At 40.1% G+C, this 19,756-nt stretch overlaps 1 protein-coding gene across 5 annotated transcripts in view; it reads right to left on the bottom strand.

The window, feature by feature from the left end:
• The window catches only part of LOC110533663 (diacylglycerol O-acyltransferase 2), a 32,950-nt gene that overhangs the window by 7,232 nt on the left and 5,962 nt on the right, over positions 1-19,756 (bottom strand). For 2 of the 5 annotated variants that reach the window (XM_021618093.3, XM_021618094.3), the window contains 5 exons: positions 16,683-16,814; positions 10,656-10,763; positions 10,306-10,376; positions 1,200-1,404; positions 647-821 (listed from right to left, as the gene is read on the bottom strand). In XM_021618093.3, coding sequence (XP_021473768.2) covers positions 647-821; positions 1,200-1,404; positions 10,306-10,376; positions 10,656-10,763; positions 16,683-16,814 — 691 coding nt within the window. Of the gene's footprint in view, positions 1-646; positions 822-1,199; positions 1,405-10,305; positions 10,377-10,655; positions 10,764-16,682; positions 16,815-16,951; positions 17,383-18,290; positions 18,842-19,503; positions 19,565-19,756 lie in introns of those variants that run through there. The other 3 variants (XM_090186384.1, XM_021618092.3, XM_021618095.3) reach the window with 3 other exon arrangements.

Raw genomic sequence — 19,756 nt, 5'->3', positions numbered from 1 at the left:
TGCTGGGTCAATTGTGCCCGCCCTATGGGAGTGGATTTTTATTGTCCCCAGCACAAGGTGCACCTGTGTATTGATTATGCTGTTTAATCAGCTTATTGATATGCCACACCTGTCAGGTGGATGGATTATCTTGGCAAAGGAGAAATGCTCACTAGCAGGGATGTAAACAAATTTGTCCAACAAATTTGAGAGAAATAAGTTAATTTTTTGTATGGAACATTTCTGGGATCTTTTATTTCAGCTCATGAAACATGGGACCAAAATGTTACATGTTGCGTTTATATATTTTTGTTCAGCGTATATTATATGTTCTGAGTCACAAGCTGATGGAGCCTGTCCTTTGGCCTTGACCCAGTGTCTGTGTACAATACTGCATGTCAGGAGGAGCTCTGCGCACTTGAGGACAAATTACCACACGTGAAAGTATGTTTTATGTGCCAATCAAACCTATTGTTGAGCCAACTCTCTCTATTCCATCAAATTGGTCATAATGACACCAGTGTCTGTGCTGACCCAGTAAGGTCTCTCACCAAACATGTAGTCTGATCAGTTGATGCGTGTAACTGAGAGGTGTGTGTGTGTGACCGGAAGGTGCGCCTGTCAGGATGGTGTATGTGTGGCCGGGAAGTTTGTGCTCTAAACTCACCCTTGCTGGAGGGCCAACCTCACAAAGCCCTTGCGGTTATTCAGGGTGACAGAATTCTTTCCTGGAGCACAGTTCAAAGATTCAGCTGCTCCCCCGACAACAATGACCACTGCATTGCCAGTTCCATTCTGAGAGAGGAGGTAGTCAATGGAGTTACGGTTCACTGGGCAGATACCTGACACATGGAAGAGGATGGGGTTAGGCTCAGTTATCACACATGGGCCCAAAGACCAAACAAGTCGGTGTGTTTGCAGTGGAGAACACATTTGAAGAGAAATCAATACTGTTTGAGCACAAAAACATTCTTAGTGGATGTTGAGCAAAATAAACCTTTGAAATGAAGATTATTAAGCTAACAGCTCAGGTTAACTGAAGCAGCTCTTTACAATAGTGACATCAGCAAATACAGTTTGGCAGGCACAGGAGTTGTTTTAGTCTACATTGGGCAATAGGACAAAGCTCAGAGTTCTACCTGATTAGAGTTGGTAGATACAGGGCTGATATCAGCAGTTTACTGAGTACAGAGGGACAAAACTCAGAGAAACCATCTCACCTCCAGACATGAGATAGTCTCTAAAGACTGGCATCCGGAAGTTTCCAGCCAGGGTGGCCAGGGAAGGCTTGATGCCCGGAAACTTCTTAGAGAAGCCGGTGGCCTCTGTTCCGAAGTTACAGAAGGCTCCAAAAGAGAAGATCCCATGGGGGTGGTAGCCAAAGATGTAGTTTCGGCTTGGCAGCAGGTTGTGTGTCTTGATGAGCTGGTAAACAGGATGACAAAGAGACATGGTGGTTACTATCACACTAAGCAAAATATAACTACAGAGTGTTTGTTAAGCAATTTAACAGGTCAGAGAATCTGCACAAAATTAAGCCAATTCAGTTGCGCAGTTATGATAACATTAAGTTATTTTTATTACTTGTCTCAAGAAGTTAAAGGCCATTTACCTGTGCATTGTACTATATGTATTAGCATATTTCCCTGAAATTGGGACAGCTTATCAGTTTAGCCCTGATATGACATATTTGCACTCAAGTAATAAAATAATTACAGGTAACAAACAGTGTTCTGTGTCTGGGATGTTTATCTGCACGTTTCCCCTATTATGAACAGCAGTCCCATTACAGAGCTTCAATATTCTTAAAAGTTGTTTTGAGTATGAGAAGGAGGCTCCATAATGGTGGGAGACGAATTGTGTCTTCAGTGAAGCGGGTGCCCCAATGCCACGCTTATGTAAGAAATTGAAAGGGCACAGAGGATATACACACAGATCCAAAGAGATGTGTGCACAGGACTCTAATCAAACAAGGCCCATTGCATAACCACATTATCAGATTATCTAAGACCATCTGTGAGGTTTCCACAGTGATAGCATGGTAGATGTAAAGAGATTACCATTTGGTGATATGAAAACAGGTGGCGTTTACAACATGCGTACAGTAAGTAGAAGAAATGGAAGAGAGGAGAACTTGCTGACCCTCAAGATGTAATAGTCACTGTCCCTGAATGTACCAACACACTCACGCTGCTCCCAGCCATGTCTACCAACTGGCGTTCAACTCCATTAGCTGCAAAACCTAGACAAGATAAGCAACCCTTCATCTGAAACAGGATGCTGCCAGGTGAATTACATAATGGGTATAGATCTCTGCGAATACCTGGCATACAACACATCCTTGTGTCAGAAAACCACAGCCCCTTAATCCCACAACCAGCAACTCAAGGAATTACTGTACTGTAAATCAAATCAAGTTTCTGGTTGAGTTATCACAGGTGCAACAAAATCCTTGTGTTTCTAGAGTGTGCAAAGCTGTCATCAAGGCAAAGGGTGGCTACTTTGAAGAATCTAAAATATATTTTTATTTGTTTATTTGTTGGTTACTACATGATTCCATGTGTTCCTTCATAGTTTTTATGTCTTCATTATCATTCTACAATGTAGAAAATAGTCAAATAAAGAAAAACCTTTGAATGAGTAGGTGTCCAAACTTTTGACTGGTACTGTGTATATGAGTCATGACTAGAATAAAGTATATACACATGAAGAGAGTAAACATTAGTGACAAGTATTCAATGACTATATACATAGGGCAGCAGTCTCTAGAGTGCAAAGTAGAGTACCGGGTGGTAGCCGGCTAGAACAGTGATTAAGGTTAAGGGCAGGGTACTGGGCGTAGGCCAACTAGTGGTGACTGTTTAACAGTCTAATGGCCTGTAGATAGAAGCTGTTGCTCAGTCTCTTGGTCCCAGCTTTGATGCAACTGTACTGTCTCCTCCCTGTAGATGGTGGGGGGTGAACAGGCTGTGGGGGCCCGTCGATGTGGATAGGGGCGTGCTCATAGGGGCGTGCTCTCTCTGCTGTCTCCTGTAGTCCACGATCAGCTCCTTAGCTTTGTTGATGTTGAGGAAGAAGTTATTTTCCTGGCATCACTCCGCCAGGGCCCTCACCTCCTCCCTGTAGGCTGTCTCATCATTGTTGGTAATCAGGCCTACCACTGTTGTGTCATCAGCAAACTTGATGATTGAGTTGGAGACGTGTGGCCACGCAGTCATGGGTGAACAGGGATTACAGGAGGGGGCTGAACACACGTTCCCAAGCAAGAAGTTGTTACGTTCCCAAGCAAGAAAACCAAAAACGTCACTCAAACAAAACAGGGAACTAACAAAGAGTCACTGACAACAACCAAAACAAAACAGGTGGGGTTTTAGGAGGGGTTCTAAAAGGGCACTCATGGGGGTGTCCACTGAAAGTTGCATAGCAACAACAACTGGGACCTAAGACACCCATCATGAGCATCCTCTAAATGCACCCACTAAGAGGCAAACAAAATAAAAACACACACCAAACTGGAAGACAGGAAGTAAACCATAAAGGTGGAACAAAATTAAAACAGGGAAATCAGACAAAATAATGTTTTTCTAGAAATCAAATCAGGAGTGCCAACTACAGGCCTTGACCCTCCACATCACTAAAGACAACTGGAGCCTGTCACTCTTAAAAAAATAGCACCTGGGCCAGCACAGCTGAAACACCTTCCTACTAACAAGATGGACAAGCCAGCATAGGTGTAACACATTCTGACTAATGAGGTAACACCAATCGGTGCGCCCTACGTGCTAACAAGCTATACGTGCTCAAGTCCATTCTCAAAACCTTAATGGAAAAACCAAAGCCTTTAACTGAATTTAAAGAAACTGTCGGAGTTCAACGTATGGATCACGAGCAGGGTCAAAGTTCAAGAGACAATACACACACTCTTGATTTCCCCTGGCTGTTAGTCATCATCAGGACTCAATTATTAATAGTTAAGATAACCTTTCACCTTGATTCTTAACAGGTAACACTAACAGTATCAAAGCTCTGGTTTTACTTAAGAGCCTTTGATTATACTTTCTATTTATAAGTAAAAAAGGGTTGTATGGTAAAAATGATTGTCAGGTTAATGTTTCAAGAATGCTCCATTTCCATTCACCATTAAATCAATCAGCTGAACGGATTGAACTGAAGGAGGATTAAACATAGCGGATGTAATGTGAATGCCGTTAGTTCAATGATATTACTGATAAGCGTAAAGGCATACAAACAACTCAGTTGATTCAATCCTTGGTCAGGAGGGCAGCGAGAGAAAACACAAGAGGAACTTGCCAAAAAAATATGAATGGTAAAAATATTTTGCTCTGTCAGGATACCAAGAGACCAAGAGTTTAGCATAGGTTTAGCATGGGTTTACATATGATATTGGAAAGGGGGATACCTAGTCAGTTGTACAAATGAATACCTTTAACTGAAATGTGTCTTCTGCATTTAACCCAACCTCTCTGAATCAGAGAGGTGCAAGGGAGCTGCCTTAAAAACCTCTTAAGGATTGGACTGTTGTTTTAAATTTTCATCTAAAAGACATATCCAAATCTATCTGCTTGTAGCTCAGGACCTGAAGCAAGGATATGCATATTCTTCATACCATTTGAAAGGAAACGCTTTGAAGTTTGTGCAAATGTTAAATTAATGTAGGAGAATATAACACATTAGATCTGGTAAAAGATAAAACAAAGAAAAAAAACTAGTTTTTTTGTAAAATCTTTGAAACGCAAGAGAATGGCCATAATGTATTATTACAGCCCAGGCGCAATTTATATTTGGCCACTAGATGGCAGCAATATATGTGCAAAGATTTAGACTGATCCAATGAACCATTGCATTTCTGTTCTAAATGTTGTATCAAGACTGCCCAAATGTGCATAATTGTTTCATTAATACATTTCCAAGTTAATAACTGTGCACTCTACTCAAACAATAGAATGGTATTCTTTCACTGTAATAGCTATGGCAAATTGGACAATGCAGTTAGATTAACAAGAATCTTAAGCTTTCCGCCAATATTATATATGTCTACAGTGGGGCAAAAAAAGTATTTAGTCAGCCACCAATTGTGCAAGTTCTCCCACTTAAAAAGATGAGGCCTGTAATTTTCAGACAAAATGAGAAGAACAAAAAAAATCCGAAAATCACATGATAGGATTTTTAATTTATTTATTTGCAAATTATGGTGGAAAATAAGTATTTGGTCAATAACAAAAGTTTATCTCAATACTTTGTTATATACCCTTTGTTGGCAATGACAGAGGTCAAACATTTTCTGTAAGTCTTCACAAGGTTTTCACACACTGTTGCTGGTATTTTGGCCCATTCCTCCATGCAGAGCTCCTCTAGAGCAGTGATTTTTTGTTGCTGGGCAACACGGACTTTCAACTCCTTCCAAAGATTTTCTATGGGGTTGAGATCTGGAGACTGGCTAGGCCACTCCAGGACCTTGAAATGCTTCTTACGAAGACACTCCTTCATTGCCCAGGAGGTATGTTTGGGATCATTGTCATGCTGAAAGACCCAGCCACGTTTCATCTTCAATGCCCTTGCTGATGGAAGAAGGTTTTCACTCAAAATCTCACGATACATGGCCCCATTCATTCTTTCCTTTACACGGATCAGTCGTCCTGGTCCCTTTGCAGAAAAACAGCCCCAAAGCATGATGTTTCCACCCCCATGCTTCACAGTAGGTATGGTGTTCTTTGGATGCAACTCAGCATTCTTTGTCCTCCAAACACGACGAGTTGAGTTTTTACCAAAAAGTTAAATTTTGGTTTGATCTGACCATATGACATTCTCCCAATCTTCTTCTGGATCATCCAAATGCTCTCTAGCAAACTTCAGACGGGCCTGGACATGTACTGGCTTAAGCAGGGGGACACGTCTGGCACTGCAGGATTTGAGTCCCTGGCGGCGTAGTGTGTTACTGATGGTAGGCTTTGTTACTTTGGTCCCAGCTCTCTGCAGGTCATTCACTAGATCCCCCCGTGTGGTTCTGGGATTTTTGCTCACCGTTCTTGTGATCATTTTGACCCCACGGGGTAAGATCTTGCGTGGAGCCCCAGATCGAGGGAGATTATCAGTGGTCTTGTATGTCTTCCATTTCCTAATAATTGCTCCCACAGTTGATTTCTTCAAACCAAGCTGCTTACCTATTGCAGATTCAGTCTTCCCAGCCTGGTGCAGGTCTACAATTTTGTTTCTGGTGTCCTTTGACAGCTCTTTGGTCTTGGCCATAGTGGAGTTTGGAGTGTGACTGTTTGAGGTTGTGGACAGGTGTCTTTTATACTGATAACAAGTTCAAACAGGTGCCATTAATACAGGTAACTAGTGGAGGACAGAGGAGCTTCTTAAAGAAGGTCTGTGAGAGCCAGGTCTGTGAGAGCCAGAAATATTCCTTGTTTGTAGGTGACCAAATACTTATTTTCCACCATAATTTGCAAATAAATTAATAAAAAATCTTACAATGTTATTTTCTGGATTTTTTTTCTCATTTTGTCTGTCATAGTTGAGGTGTACCTATGATGAAAATGACAGGCCTCTCATCTTTTTAAGTGGGAGAACTTGCACAATTGGTGGCTGACTAAATACTTTTTTGCCCCACTGTATGTCCTGGGAAATGTTCTTGGTACTTACAACCTCATGCTAATCACATTATCCTACGTTAGTTCAACCGTCCCGCGGGGGACCCACCAATCCTGTAGAGGTTTTAACCACATCTTCGGCGCCCGGGGAACAGTGGGTTAATTGCCTTGCTCAGGGGTAGAACGACAGATTTTTACCTTGTCAGCTCGGGGATTCAATCCAGCAACCTTTCGGTGACTGGCCCAACGCTCTTACCACTAGGCTACCTGCCGCCCCTATTTGTGATCTAAAAGAGACGATATGGGGTATATTAAATACCAATAATTATTGTCACCATTGGGGGGTATTATGATTCTCATGAAATCAGTTTTAATTATGGCAGTAGCATATTGAGTTAGAAAACCATGATGCTTCTGCAACAATCATTCTGCCTAGTTTATGGCACAGTGTCTTATTTTAAATACATTTTCCATCAGAATTTTATACATTTTCACCCCAATTGTTATTACCGATATGAATCTGGATATCTCAGGTCATTGTATATTTTTTTTATAGAAAAACCTAACTTATTTGAATAAAACAAAATGTTGATGTAGTTATACTAGTTGAAGTTTCCATTAAACTATAATATTTAATACCTAAAAACACAATGTCTGTGGACATTTCTCATTACGTAACACTATTTCCAGTTACTGTAAGAACTCCAATCATTAAAAAAAAAAAATATTCACCCATGATACATAATCTAGAGGAGTAGTCCTTAGGTGAGCACAAGTTCATTTAATGTATTCACTTATATGCCTTCAGAATGAGGATCTTATTCTCAAACATCCCCTTTAAGACACTTGACCTTCTCATTACCGAAATGACTAAAAAGGTCAAATTGGGAAAAACAAATAAAATCAGTGGCGGCTGGTGGGAGGAGCTATAGGAGGATGGGATCATTGTAATGGCTGGAATGGAATCAAAAATATGGAAACCAAGTTTGACTCCATTCCAATTATTCCATTCCAGCCATTACAATGAGCCCGTCCTCCTATAGCTCCTCCCACCAGCCTTCACCGCATTACATGTAACACGTTACAATATTACTTTGCGTGGAAATTAACACGTTTATTACTTTTCATTACTTTCATTAAAAAATCTCAACTGTCGGAGGGAGAGAGCCACGCGCTCTCTACCAAAGATAGGCTACTAATATGTAATCTAACTAATTCAATAATTAATTCAATATTTCAACCGGAACAGAAAGACCTTGGTCACAAGCTCATCTTTTATTTCCTAATGTAAGGCTGATGTATTCATTGATGTATTTATGTCTGAATTTTGGAGCATGCCTACATTTGCGCAAAAGACTATTGGAGAGTCCACCGGGGCCATGCCCCTCCACGACACAAGACAACCTTTATGTGAAATGTTGGCTGTACAAAAACTGCTGTTTGAATCTCTTAACAAGACAAGAAAATATCGACCTACCTTCCTGTAATGTCAACCATCAAAATCAATATTTACATTTCTCCTCCTTTGGCTTGTCCAAATTGATAATCCACAACACGGCAGCTATATGTGCCAGGGCACTGATCATGCGATTGAATGCTGTCTCTATACAATGCGTTATGATAATGTATAATCTATATGAATAATCATACAAAATTAGGATTCGACAAAGCTTTTTGATGCAAATATAACTTTTCTATTGTCTGAAATGATAGCATTATCACATTGGACAGGTTAGTACTGCTCTCTCGCTGGAGGAAGGCAGCCTGTAAAACAATAAAACTGTTGGTTATTTAGTCATACACGTTTCTAATGTTTAAAATGAAAAAATGTAATATTAGGATATTATACCTATCCAAATCACACCATGTGGCAGAGAGTGACACAGCGCCCAGACCCACCTGGGCAGGGGTGATGTTGTGGATGTTTGTGGATGTTAAGTATTGTAAAAATAAAAATAAAGTATTTGAAAAAAATTTAAATCACAAATTTGATGGGGAGCATAAATCGCATTTCTATAGCTGCATGCATGGATAATTTGGATCGGGGAAATTATTTTCTGAGGGTCCGATAGCTGTCAGAAGGTCCCTGGGAAAGTTAGACGAATTAAAAATATGAATAGAAAATCCCTTTAACCTATACAGTACGTGTCATCCTATGAAATGTACATTATGTTGCACAGCATAATATAAACACAACCTCTGTACAGATGTCCTTTCTTTTCATTCAAAATATTTCTCTCCAGTCGCTAGTGCTGATGGCACAGAAATGAATATCTAGAGGGCACACTTTCCACTAGATGGTGAAGGCCTCTATGGGCTTTACTATCACAGAAGCGATCAATGGCAAAGATCAGAGGTGTTCTCCGTAAACGTGCTACCCACAACACTGGTCCAAATACACTAATATTACCTTGGAGAAATTACTTTTTCAAAAAATGTCACTTTATGCTTAAGTCCACTTTTGAAAATACATGCACGTAATTACAGTACTTATGCTGAAAGAAGGGGTATTTTAGTCAATTGCATTAAGATCAATGATTTGTATTATGCAAATCATCTGGGATTAACAATTGACACAGTTTGATGATGTGTTAGGTTACTAAATCTCAGTACAGTTTTTCAATGGCAAAACTCATGACTGAAAAATGCATTATCTCCAAAACCTGATTATCATTACCGTAATGCACTAATATTTAGGAAATATTAGGAAAAATACAATTTAGACTTTAGTAATTTTGGCTTAATCTGATCGTGTGCCTTTTGTTCTTAATACAAATGTGTGTACATAAAAACAACATGTATATCCAAGTAATTATGACAAAAAAATAGATTCTGAAAAGGTTTTTTATAATAAAATGTAAATATATTTGTTTTCCGTGTTATTTAACTCAAGCCTTTTCTTCAGGTGAGCAATGTCAAAACATATTAGCAATGTATTTGTTCAGTACTTTCTTTTTCGAAAGTTGTTGTGGTAATGAGAATTTTTGTGTTGGTAGTTGTGGAAATTGTGGTAAAATGCATAATATCTCATCAATAAACATAACAATAATTATGAAATAGATAAATACAGATTCTAATCCAAGAGGAATTATGGTGGAAAATGTTTATTTTGTACTCCGTTTTTTTGTCAAGTGCCAGTTTCGTGAGAATCCCATTTCATTTCCACTTGAACAAACCAATAGTTAAATCAGCTGCATTTCTCATTGCTTAACCTTAACTTCTCCCACTGTGATTTCTGTCAAGGCTGATGTCCTATAAAGCAGCGTATGCACATCCTCTCTCTCCTCAGTGTGTGTGTCTCCCAACAATAATAATGGAAAACAAAATAATCAAAGAGCTTTCTCCTATCATGTGGAGCAAAGTCTATCCTTCCAACCGAAGTAAACTCCTTTAAAGCATTATCACAAGGGACAAAGAACAACATGGAACCTCCAGCTGATACTGGATACAGTCACAGATAACACCATCTTCATGCCTGCGCTTATAGGATACTGTTACTGAGATACACCATAATCAATAACAATATTAATGATCTTTAACTTTGTATCTGACCAGAAAAAGCAAATTGTATCATCTGTACCGGCAGTGCTGCTGAAAACAACATATACATGCATTCTATCATTATCTGGCTTCACACCCCAACACACATTGCACGCACACACGCAGACCCAGAGAGACCCTTTAAATGTTAAGCCTATTCCTTTCCACTCACCCTGATGGGGAAGTAGTCTCTGAAGTAAGTCCACATGGTCCAGTTCCTCACCCAAGAGGACCTCCTGCCACCTGAGAAGGCAGAGGTAAAGATCTCCAGTCAGACTATAACCCACATCCTGAATAATGTAACACACATACTGAATCATTTACATCAACACTACCTGGGTGACAATTACCCAATTTCCCAGCACAGCGCCCTATGGTCACAGACACAAAACACTGCGTCTGAAATTACAGCCATTTCCTATTTAGGGCACTACGTTTAATTACAATAGGGCAACGATAGCCTTGAGGTTAAGCCAGTAACCAAAATGTTGCAAGTTCAAATCCCAGGGCTGCGGTACTTGCCTTGTTTGGGGGTGTTCCAGTCGAAGATAAGCCAGGCAGTGTACATGGCAGCGATCACCCAGAGGTCTGTGCAGAACATGTAGATTAAGAGCACAGTGCCAGCGGCACCTATGGGGTAGGAAATGATAGGGGAGAGAGCAGAGGAACAGGCATTCAGCACCTGCACTGTACCACACTTCATTAAAGATACAATTTAACTATTTTTATCTCAACATCAAATCATTTCTGAGTAACATTTAAGTACCGGCGTTAATATTCTAAACTCTGCAAAAAGAAAATATGCGCATTTTCCTACCACCGGTGTTTCAAACTGACTTGTTGCAGATACAATACAGTGGGTGATGACGTAGTACACACAAAATTGACTTTTTCTCTTAGGATTTCATGTACCAAATACAAATGTGATATTCAATGTGTTTCCATTGCATTTTCTACTCTACGGATAAGTTAGGTAGTTAATTAGGCCTAGAAAGGTCTTGGTACATGCTCTCTAGCCAACAGCTCACAGATAAAGTGTGGGTAGGTTCTACGGGTAGGTTAGTCTACATGATGAGATTATTATGGATAAGAGCGAGAATATTTGTATTTGTCGAACGTCAGTCAAGCATCGACCATCATGTCACCAGAATAAGAATATTTATTGGAAAGGAGCATCAAGCTCATACCATGCACTTTCACCACCACCCTGTGAAGTTCATCATAACTTATTTCATCTGTAGCCGGTTATGGCTAGAAGGGATGCAGCTTTTGTCAAATTAACATCAGATTTGATTTTTGTAGCATGCTAGGATAATTTACGCACCTGGTTAGGATAATTAACGTAGCAGTTTAGAAGAATTAGGTTAAAGTTAGGAAAAGGGCTACGGTTGGCTAAAATGCACAAAACAAATCTAGTTTCACCGTTAATTTGACAAAAGCTGGACTTCTAGCTTTGACCTTTGTAGCCTAATAAACTAAATGGTTTCCCGAGTCGTAGTGGGAGGAGCACACACCATGTCATCGTGTAACTCCAAGATTACTTCGATATGATGGTTATTCCAAATCAAATCAAATTTGATTTGTCACATGCACTGAATACAACCTTACAGTGAAATGCTTACTTACAAGCCCTTAACCAACAATGCACTTCTAAGAAAAATAAGTGTTAAGTAAAAAAATAGAAAAGTAAATCATTAAAGAGCAGCAGTAAAATAACATTAGCGAGGCTATATAAAGGGGGTACTGGTACAGATTCAATGTGCAGGGGCACAGGTTAGTCGAGGTAATATGTACATGTAGGTAGAGTTATTACTATGCATTATTAATAAACAGAGTAGCAACAGTCTTATGGCGTTGGGGGTAGAAGCTGTTAATAAGAAGCATTTTGGACCTAGACTTGGCGCTCTAGTACCGCTTGCCGTGCGGTAGCACAGAGAACAGTCTATGACTAGAGTGGCTGAAATCTGACAATTCTCTGACACCCCCTGGTATAGAGGTCCTGGATGGCAGGAAGCTTGGCTCCAGTGATGTACTGGGCGGTACGCACTACCCTCTGTAGTGTCTTGCGGTCGGAAGCCAAGCAGTTGCCATACCAGGCAGTGATGCAACCAGTCAGGATGCTCTTGATGGTGCAGCTATAGAACCTTTTGAGGATCTGAGGACCCATGCCAAATCTTTTCAGTCTCCTGAGGGGGAATAGGCTTTGTTGTCCCCTCTTCACGACTGTCTTAGTGTGTTTGGACCATGATAGTTTGTTGGTGATGTGGACACCAAGGAACTTGAAGCTCTCAACCTGTTCCACTGCAGCCCCGTCGTTGAGAATGGGGGTGTGCTCGGTCCTCCTTTTCTTGTAGTCCACAATCATCTTGGGGCGGCAGGTAGCCTAGTGGTTAGAGCGTTGGCAAGTAACCAAAACGTTGCTGGATCGAATCCCTGAGCTTACAAAGTAACAATCTGTCGTTCTGCCTCTTCCCTGGTCGACAAAAACTCCTTTGTCTTGATCACGTTGAGGGAGAGGTTGTTATCCAGGGCACCACACGGCCAGGTTTCTTAACTCCTCCCTACATGCTGTCTCATCGTTGTCAGTGATCAGGCATACCACTTTATTATATCAATATTTGCGCATAAAGGTGTTTCCACCGTCATTTCTCACATAATTAATTTTCCTGACACAAAAAGTTCCCACCTTGTCTAGTATATTTTGTTTTGTCAACATTTGGAAAGTTTACTGACAAAGTTGCGGTTTCCATGAGGCCCGACATTACATTTAAGTGCCTTCAGAAAGTATTCATAACCATTAACTTTTTTCACATTTTGTGGTGTTAAAGCCTGAATTTGAAATGGATTACATTTAGATTTTTTGTCACTGGCCTACACACAATACCCCATAATGTCAAAGTGGAATTATGTTTTTAGTAATATTAACAAATGAATTACAAATGAAATGCTGAAATGTCTTCAGTCAATAAGTATTAAACCCCTTTGTTATGGCAAGCCTAAATAAATTCAGAAGTAAAAATATGCTTAACTTAACTCTATGTGCAATTATAGTGTTTACAATTATTTTTTTAGTACTACCTCATCTCTTTACCCCACACATACAATTATCTGTAAGGTCCCTCAGTCAAGCAATGAATTTCAAACACAGATTCAAAAACAAAGACCAGGGAGGTTATCCAAAGCCTAGTAAAGAAGGGCACATATTGGTAGATTGGTAGAAATAAAAAAAGCAGACATTGAATATCCCGTTGAGAAAGTGATTAATTACACTTTAGATGGTGTATCAATACACAGTCACTACAAAGATACAGGCGTCCTTCCTAACTCAGTTGCCGGAGAGGAAGGAAACCGTTCAGGGATTTCACCATGAGGCCAATGGTGACTTTAAAACAGTTACAGACTTTAATGGCTGTGATAGGAGAAAACTGAGGATGGATTAACAATATTTTAGTTACTCCACAATACTAACCTAATTGACAAAGTGGAAAGAAGGAAGCCTGTACAGAATACAAATATTCCAAAACATGCATCCTGTTTGCAACAAGGTACTAAAGTAATACTGCAAAAAATGTGGCAAAGCAATTACCTTTTTGTCCTGAACACAAAGTGTTATGTTTGGGGCAAATCCATTGCAACACATTACTGAGTACCACTCTCCATATTTTCAATCATAGTGGTGGCTGCATCATGTTATGGATATGCTTGTAATCGGTAAGGACTGGGGAGTTTTTCAGGATAAAACATAAATGGAATGGAGCTAAGCACAAGCTAAACCTGGTTCAGTCTGCTTTCCACCAGACATTGGAAGATTAATGAAATGAATGAAAAAACAGTTGAGTTTAAACTATACATAGTGTCTTCAGAAAATAAATCACCCCTTTTTCCAAATTGTGTTCCAGCCCAAATTTAAAATTGATTAATTTTTTTTTTAAATTATTAATTCATTTGGCCTACACACACAATACCCAATAATGTCAAAATGGAATTCTGTTTCTTGAATTGACATATTAATTCAAAATGAAAAGCTGAAATGTCTTGACTTAGTAAGTATTCAACCCCTTTGTAATGGCAAGCCTAAATCAATTCAGGATAAAAAAAAATTGCTTAACATGTCACATAATAAGTTGGATGGACTGTGTGCAACAATAGTGTTCAACATGATTTTTGATTTTTGAATGACTACCTCATCTCAGTTCCCCACACATAGAAAACTGTAAATGTCCCTCAGTCGATGAGTGAATTTCAAACAGATTCAACCAAAGACCAGGGAGGTTTCCCAATGGCTCGATAAGAAGGGTACCTATTGGTAGATGGGTAAAAATAAAGCAGAGATTGAACATCCCTTTGAGCATGGTGAAGTTATTAATTACACTGGATGGTGTATCAATACACCCAGTCACAACAAAGATACCTGCATCCTTCCTAAATCAGTTGCTGTAGAGGAAGGAAAGCCCTCAGTGATTTCACCATGAAGCCAATGGTGACTGTAATAAAGTTAAGAGTTTATTGGTTGTGATAGAAAATTGAAGATGGATCAACATTGTAGTTCTTCCACAATACTAACCCAATTGACGAGTGAAAAGTTAGACTGTACAGAATTTAAATATTCAAAAACAAGCATCCTGCTTGCAACAAGGCACCAAGTAATTCTGGAAAAAAAATGCAGCAAAGCATTTTAACACTTTTCAGGACAAAAAGTTGTTTGGGACAAATCCAATACAAAAATGTACTGAGTACCACTCTCCATATTTTCAAGCATAGTGATGGCTGCATCATATTATGGGTATGCTTGTAATCGTTAAGGACTGGGGAGTTTTTCAGGATAAAGAAAATATCCAGAATGGAGCTTAGCACAGGCAAAATCCTAGAGCAAAAACAGAATTTACCATATATATATTTTTTTACATCTTTATTTAACTAGGCAAGTCAGTTAAGAACAAATTCTTATTTTCAATGACGGCCTAGGAACAGTGTGTTAGATGCCTTGTTCAGCGGCAGAACGACAGATTTTTACTTTGTCAGCTTGGGGATTCGATCTTGCAACCTTTCAGTTACTAGTCTAACGCTCTAACCAATAGGCTCCCGCAGCGGTCTAAGGCACTGCATCTCAGTGCAAGAGGCGTCACTACAATACCTGGTTCGAATCCAGGCTGTATCACATCCGGCCGTGATTGGGAGTCCCATAGGGTGGCACACAATTCGCCCAGCGTCATCCGGGTTTGGCCGTCATTGTAAATAAGAATTTGTTCTTTACGGACTTGGCTAGTTAAATAAATCTACACTGGAGTTGCTTACCAAGAAAACAGAGTTACAGTTGGTTGTCTAGCAATGATCAACAACCAATTTGAAGGTTCTTGAAGTTGTTGCCAAATAAACAAATGGGAAGATGTTGCACCGTCGAGGTGTGGTAAGGTCTTAAGTCATGTTCACATTGGCAGTTTGAAGTGACTTAAATCCTATTTATTTGCATATCCGATTCTGTTCTTTTCCCTGCAGTCTGAACAGCCAAAAAGCACAGGGAATCTGATATTCCAAACTACATTTCAAACCACCTTCATAGGTGGTCAGATACAAATCTGATTCCTGGCCATGTGACTTGTGTCTGAACGCTCAAATCTGATTTGCCCTTAAGCGGTTTTTAGACTGTTATTCGGCATATCTTCTTGCTTGATAGCTAGCTACTCTGTTGACAGTTTGATAAGGACTTGTGGTTGCCAACTAGCTTGTTAATTGTTTACAAACAACATTATTGAATGAGCTAGAAACCAAAACAGCTACCTAGCTAGGATTCATTTTTAAAGTTGGGCTTTAGAAAAGTGTTCTTACACTATGATTTTGAACATTCAAGGCAACTGGGAAATGACCATGGCAGGCATTGTTGTGATAGGGAACACCAACAATCAGCCTACACCCCTGCAAACACACCCGTTGTTACTTTGACAACTAGCATAGCTGTGTCAGCAAATGACTGCTGTCTGAACACACACAAATAAATCTAATTTGGTCACATGTAACTTGCTGTTTGGACAGTTGGTAGTCCAAAACGGATTTGAAAAACAAAACTGATTTGAGCATTAAGGCCTGCAGTGTGAACAAGGCTTTAGAAACTTAGAAACACTCACAGCTGTAATCGCTGCCAAAGTTGCTTCTACAAAGTATTGACTCAGGGGTGTGAATACTTACTGTATGTAAATTAGATATTTCTGTATTTTATTTTCAATGAATTTGCCAAAATTTCAAAAACATGTTTGCACTTTGTCCTTATGGGGTATTGTGTGTAGATGGGTGAGCATTGTTATATTTAATACATTTTGAATTCAGGCTGTAACACAACAAAATGTGGAATAAATCAAAGGGCATGCCTACATTATGAAGGCACTGTATATGGCCCACCAGTGAAAAAGCTATTCTCAAATAATATCTCTAGTAGTAAAAAAGCGTGAGGGGGAGACATCTTACGGGCTTGACCTCCTTGTAAGGTCACAGGTCACTATATCCTTCAGCCACTACTAGTTAGAGCCACAGGACAAGAGACAATTGCACACTCACCCATGGCGAGGAAGCTGATGACCCACTGCAGAACTGAGATGACCTGAAGGTGTTTCTCCATCTTGGATCGGAGTGCAGTCCAAGGAGCAGAGGGTAGGTCCTGCAGGGCGGAGAGGATGCTGCAGCCGGTGCCTAAAGGAGATTGACAGGGTCATAAATGAGTCATACTGTACAGTACATGAGAACCACATCAATGGATTAAGTCACAGACGGGCTCGAGGGAGTCAGCAAGAAGACTAAAGAGATAAAATAATGAAACTGTCATCAACCTTTTCCCAGGCTTTCAGTCTGTCAACCACAGAAACACACATGAACAAGGGAAATTAGATTATAGACTCGAGACACTGAACAAAGGCTCATGCCTTACAAAGCTCTGTGTTGAAACAGACCACAAGCAATAAACACCGCATGTCACGTCAAATTCCCCCCCGCCACTACAGTCGCTATAGAGATAGAGCAGAGCCACAGTCCAGACAGCTAGATGTAGAAGTGACTGTGACAGACCAGTCCACAGCATAAGAGAGAGCCACTGAGGGGACTGTGCTAAATCTACCCGAGCTCATAGTGCCTGATCAACAGATCCTCCCCATGCCACAGGACAACACAGCCACATAATCCCATTTTGAAAGACTAAATAACACTGTCATGCTGTAAAACAAACATTGGCCATGTTGCACTCTGGCCCACACTCTCACATTAAGTCAATTATGCTTTCAGTCAGGGCTACTGGGTAGGATCAGCCTCAGAGGGTCAGCACATGATGTGAACTAGGAGTACTACACAGTGAGTAAGTCACCGACCTCACATCTGCCCACTATCGGGCAGCAGAAGGGCACAACGTTGTGGAACGTTGCAAATAGAAATAGATCATGTTGAACATTCTTGCCTCTCTGGCATGTAGAATAAGGGATCTTGTCAGGTCTATTCATGATATTTCTATCTTCAATGTTCATGTTTTCTACTGAAAACTTCTCTGCCTTCACAGATTTTTATTTTCACTTCTCTGCCTTCACAGATCAGACCCGTAAACACACAAAAATATACATGCAACATGTATGAAAACCACTGTGCCCAGATACACTCTTCATCACACACTCACACATAGAGTACACACACTTATCTGTTGACTATCTGTGTATTTCAGAACAAATGGCTCACATGACAATGATGTGTGGTAATTTCTAGACAAGAGCCTATCGTTACTTAATCCCTTAATCGCAAAAGGTTTCCCTACACACAGTGTATCAATAGAAAGCACATAGATGCAGCCTACATGACCATTTGATCATACAGAGTTGTCTAACAAACAAGGGGGTCAGTCACTATTTAGAAAATGGAAGTTATGAAATACGAAATATGAAAACTATTGCTAACACGAAACTATAGCATCCACAACAAACTTCTGATTATGTTTGGCCTGCCATAGTCCTCCGTCATTTCAGAACGTATTGCAAACTGCTTCTTTGTAGAAGATTAAACGGATTAAACGTCAACACAATAGGATTTGGAATATCATGAAGGGGATGCATTTCTAAAAGACGCTCGGGGGATATGATATTTGAAGTCTGGATGCAAACAGTGCATTTTTCATTAGGGCGCATCTCTTACCTTTTAGGACACCGGGGTAGGCAGCAAGTATTGTCTTCATAACTGTGGCTCCGGGAATTAACAGGTTACAATACTTGGAAAAATGTACTACAATAAAATTGATCAACTCTACAGTTCCTCTATAATGACTGCATTAAATTGAATAACTGAGCGGCATTTAACCCGTATGGGAGGAGCCAGTTCAAAGTCAGTACGTGAGAAAGGGTGGTAGGTGTATTGGGTCCAAACCGAAGCGCTCCTGTAGAAGAACCGAAGAGGATGCAAATTGCGCTACTCGAAAACATTATTTTTCTCACGTCAGCCTGCGGGGGTCTGAAAGCACTCTCAACCACGTATTTATCAGGTACTGCAGTGACGTGATGTCGGCGTCGATCAACGGTCGTGTTTTGACCATTTCCATCTTATCTGACAGCCTGCACTGCTATGCAATTCTTATGGATTTCTAACTTTTAGCGCCATGAAGCTGAACAGGTCAAAGTCAAACACGCGTAACAGGTCACTATGGTATAGCCCAGGCATAGTTGTTTACTGGAGCAGGGCTTTGGAAGGATGGCCACGTGAGACTAGTTGCTTACCTGTAAAGGTAGAATAATTGACATGAGCAGAGGTGTCAAACAATTGGCCTGGGGAAACAAGAGGCCTGATGGCAACTGTTTCCAATCACTTGAAAATATTTGTTAGGCAAGTTATGATTCACACATATAGGCCTAATCAGCATAGCCGTGGGAAGTTGGGGTGCTGCAGCAAACCCCTGAAAAATCTGAATCAAATATATAAACAGTATATATATATATTTTTTTTTAAGTCACAAAGGTAGTGCACTGGGTCTTTACTAGAATTAGCTGACTGATATGCCTGCCATGCCTGTAGCATGGGCAAAAAACATTTTTTTCATCATCTCTACTGTAGCAAAAAAAGGTAGTTGTATAATTGAGAACAGTCTTGTAGCATACAATCGTTTTAATAGTAAGAGTTGTTGCCCTGTCCCTTTTTGTGTCAAGCAATTATTTTTTATATTCCACAAGTAATATCAGATGAACTGCTATTGTGACAAATGCTGGTAAACACTCAAATATATTTTGTTAAAAACATTTCACAAAAGTTGTGCACTCGGCCGTTACTGGGTCCCGTATTAGCAATATAGAGGTCGTCAGCACGGGCACCCCAAAAAATTCTGCATCCCCCCATCGGCAAAAGAATCACAGCACCTCACCCCCAAAATACTTCTCGTGGGTATGCTAAGCAGCAATCTTATTGTGGGTCCTTCAGTAGGCCTAAAGAACAGAGAAAATGACATGAGATGATACATGTTGGTAAGAGACAACCTTTCACTGTTCCTACTGTATTGAAAAGGTAATGTCAACATATTCAGAAAAAATGAGGGATTCCATCAAGCTGTTGCTCAATTTGATTTAGCCCTTCCCTTATGTTCGAAAATGCTAGACATGTTATGGGCACATTTTTGT

This window comes from Oncorhynchus mykiss, chromosome 10, assembly GCF_057628025.1.
Source record: "Oncorhynchus mykiss isolate SJ-2025 chromosome 10, ASM5762802v1, whole genome shotgun sequence".
Classification (NCBI taxonomy): Eukaryota; Metazoa; Chordata; class Actinopteri; order Salmoniformes; family Salmonidae; genus Oncorhynchus; species Oncorhynchus mykiss.
Note: the sequence above shows the minus strand (reverse complement) of the source record. Positions and strands in the feature narration are given on the sequence as shown.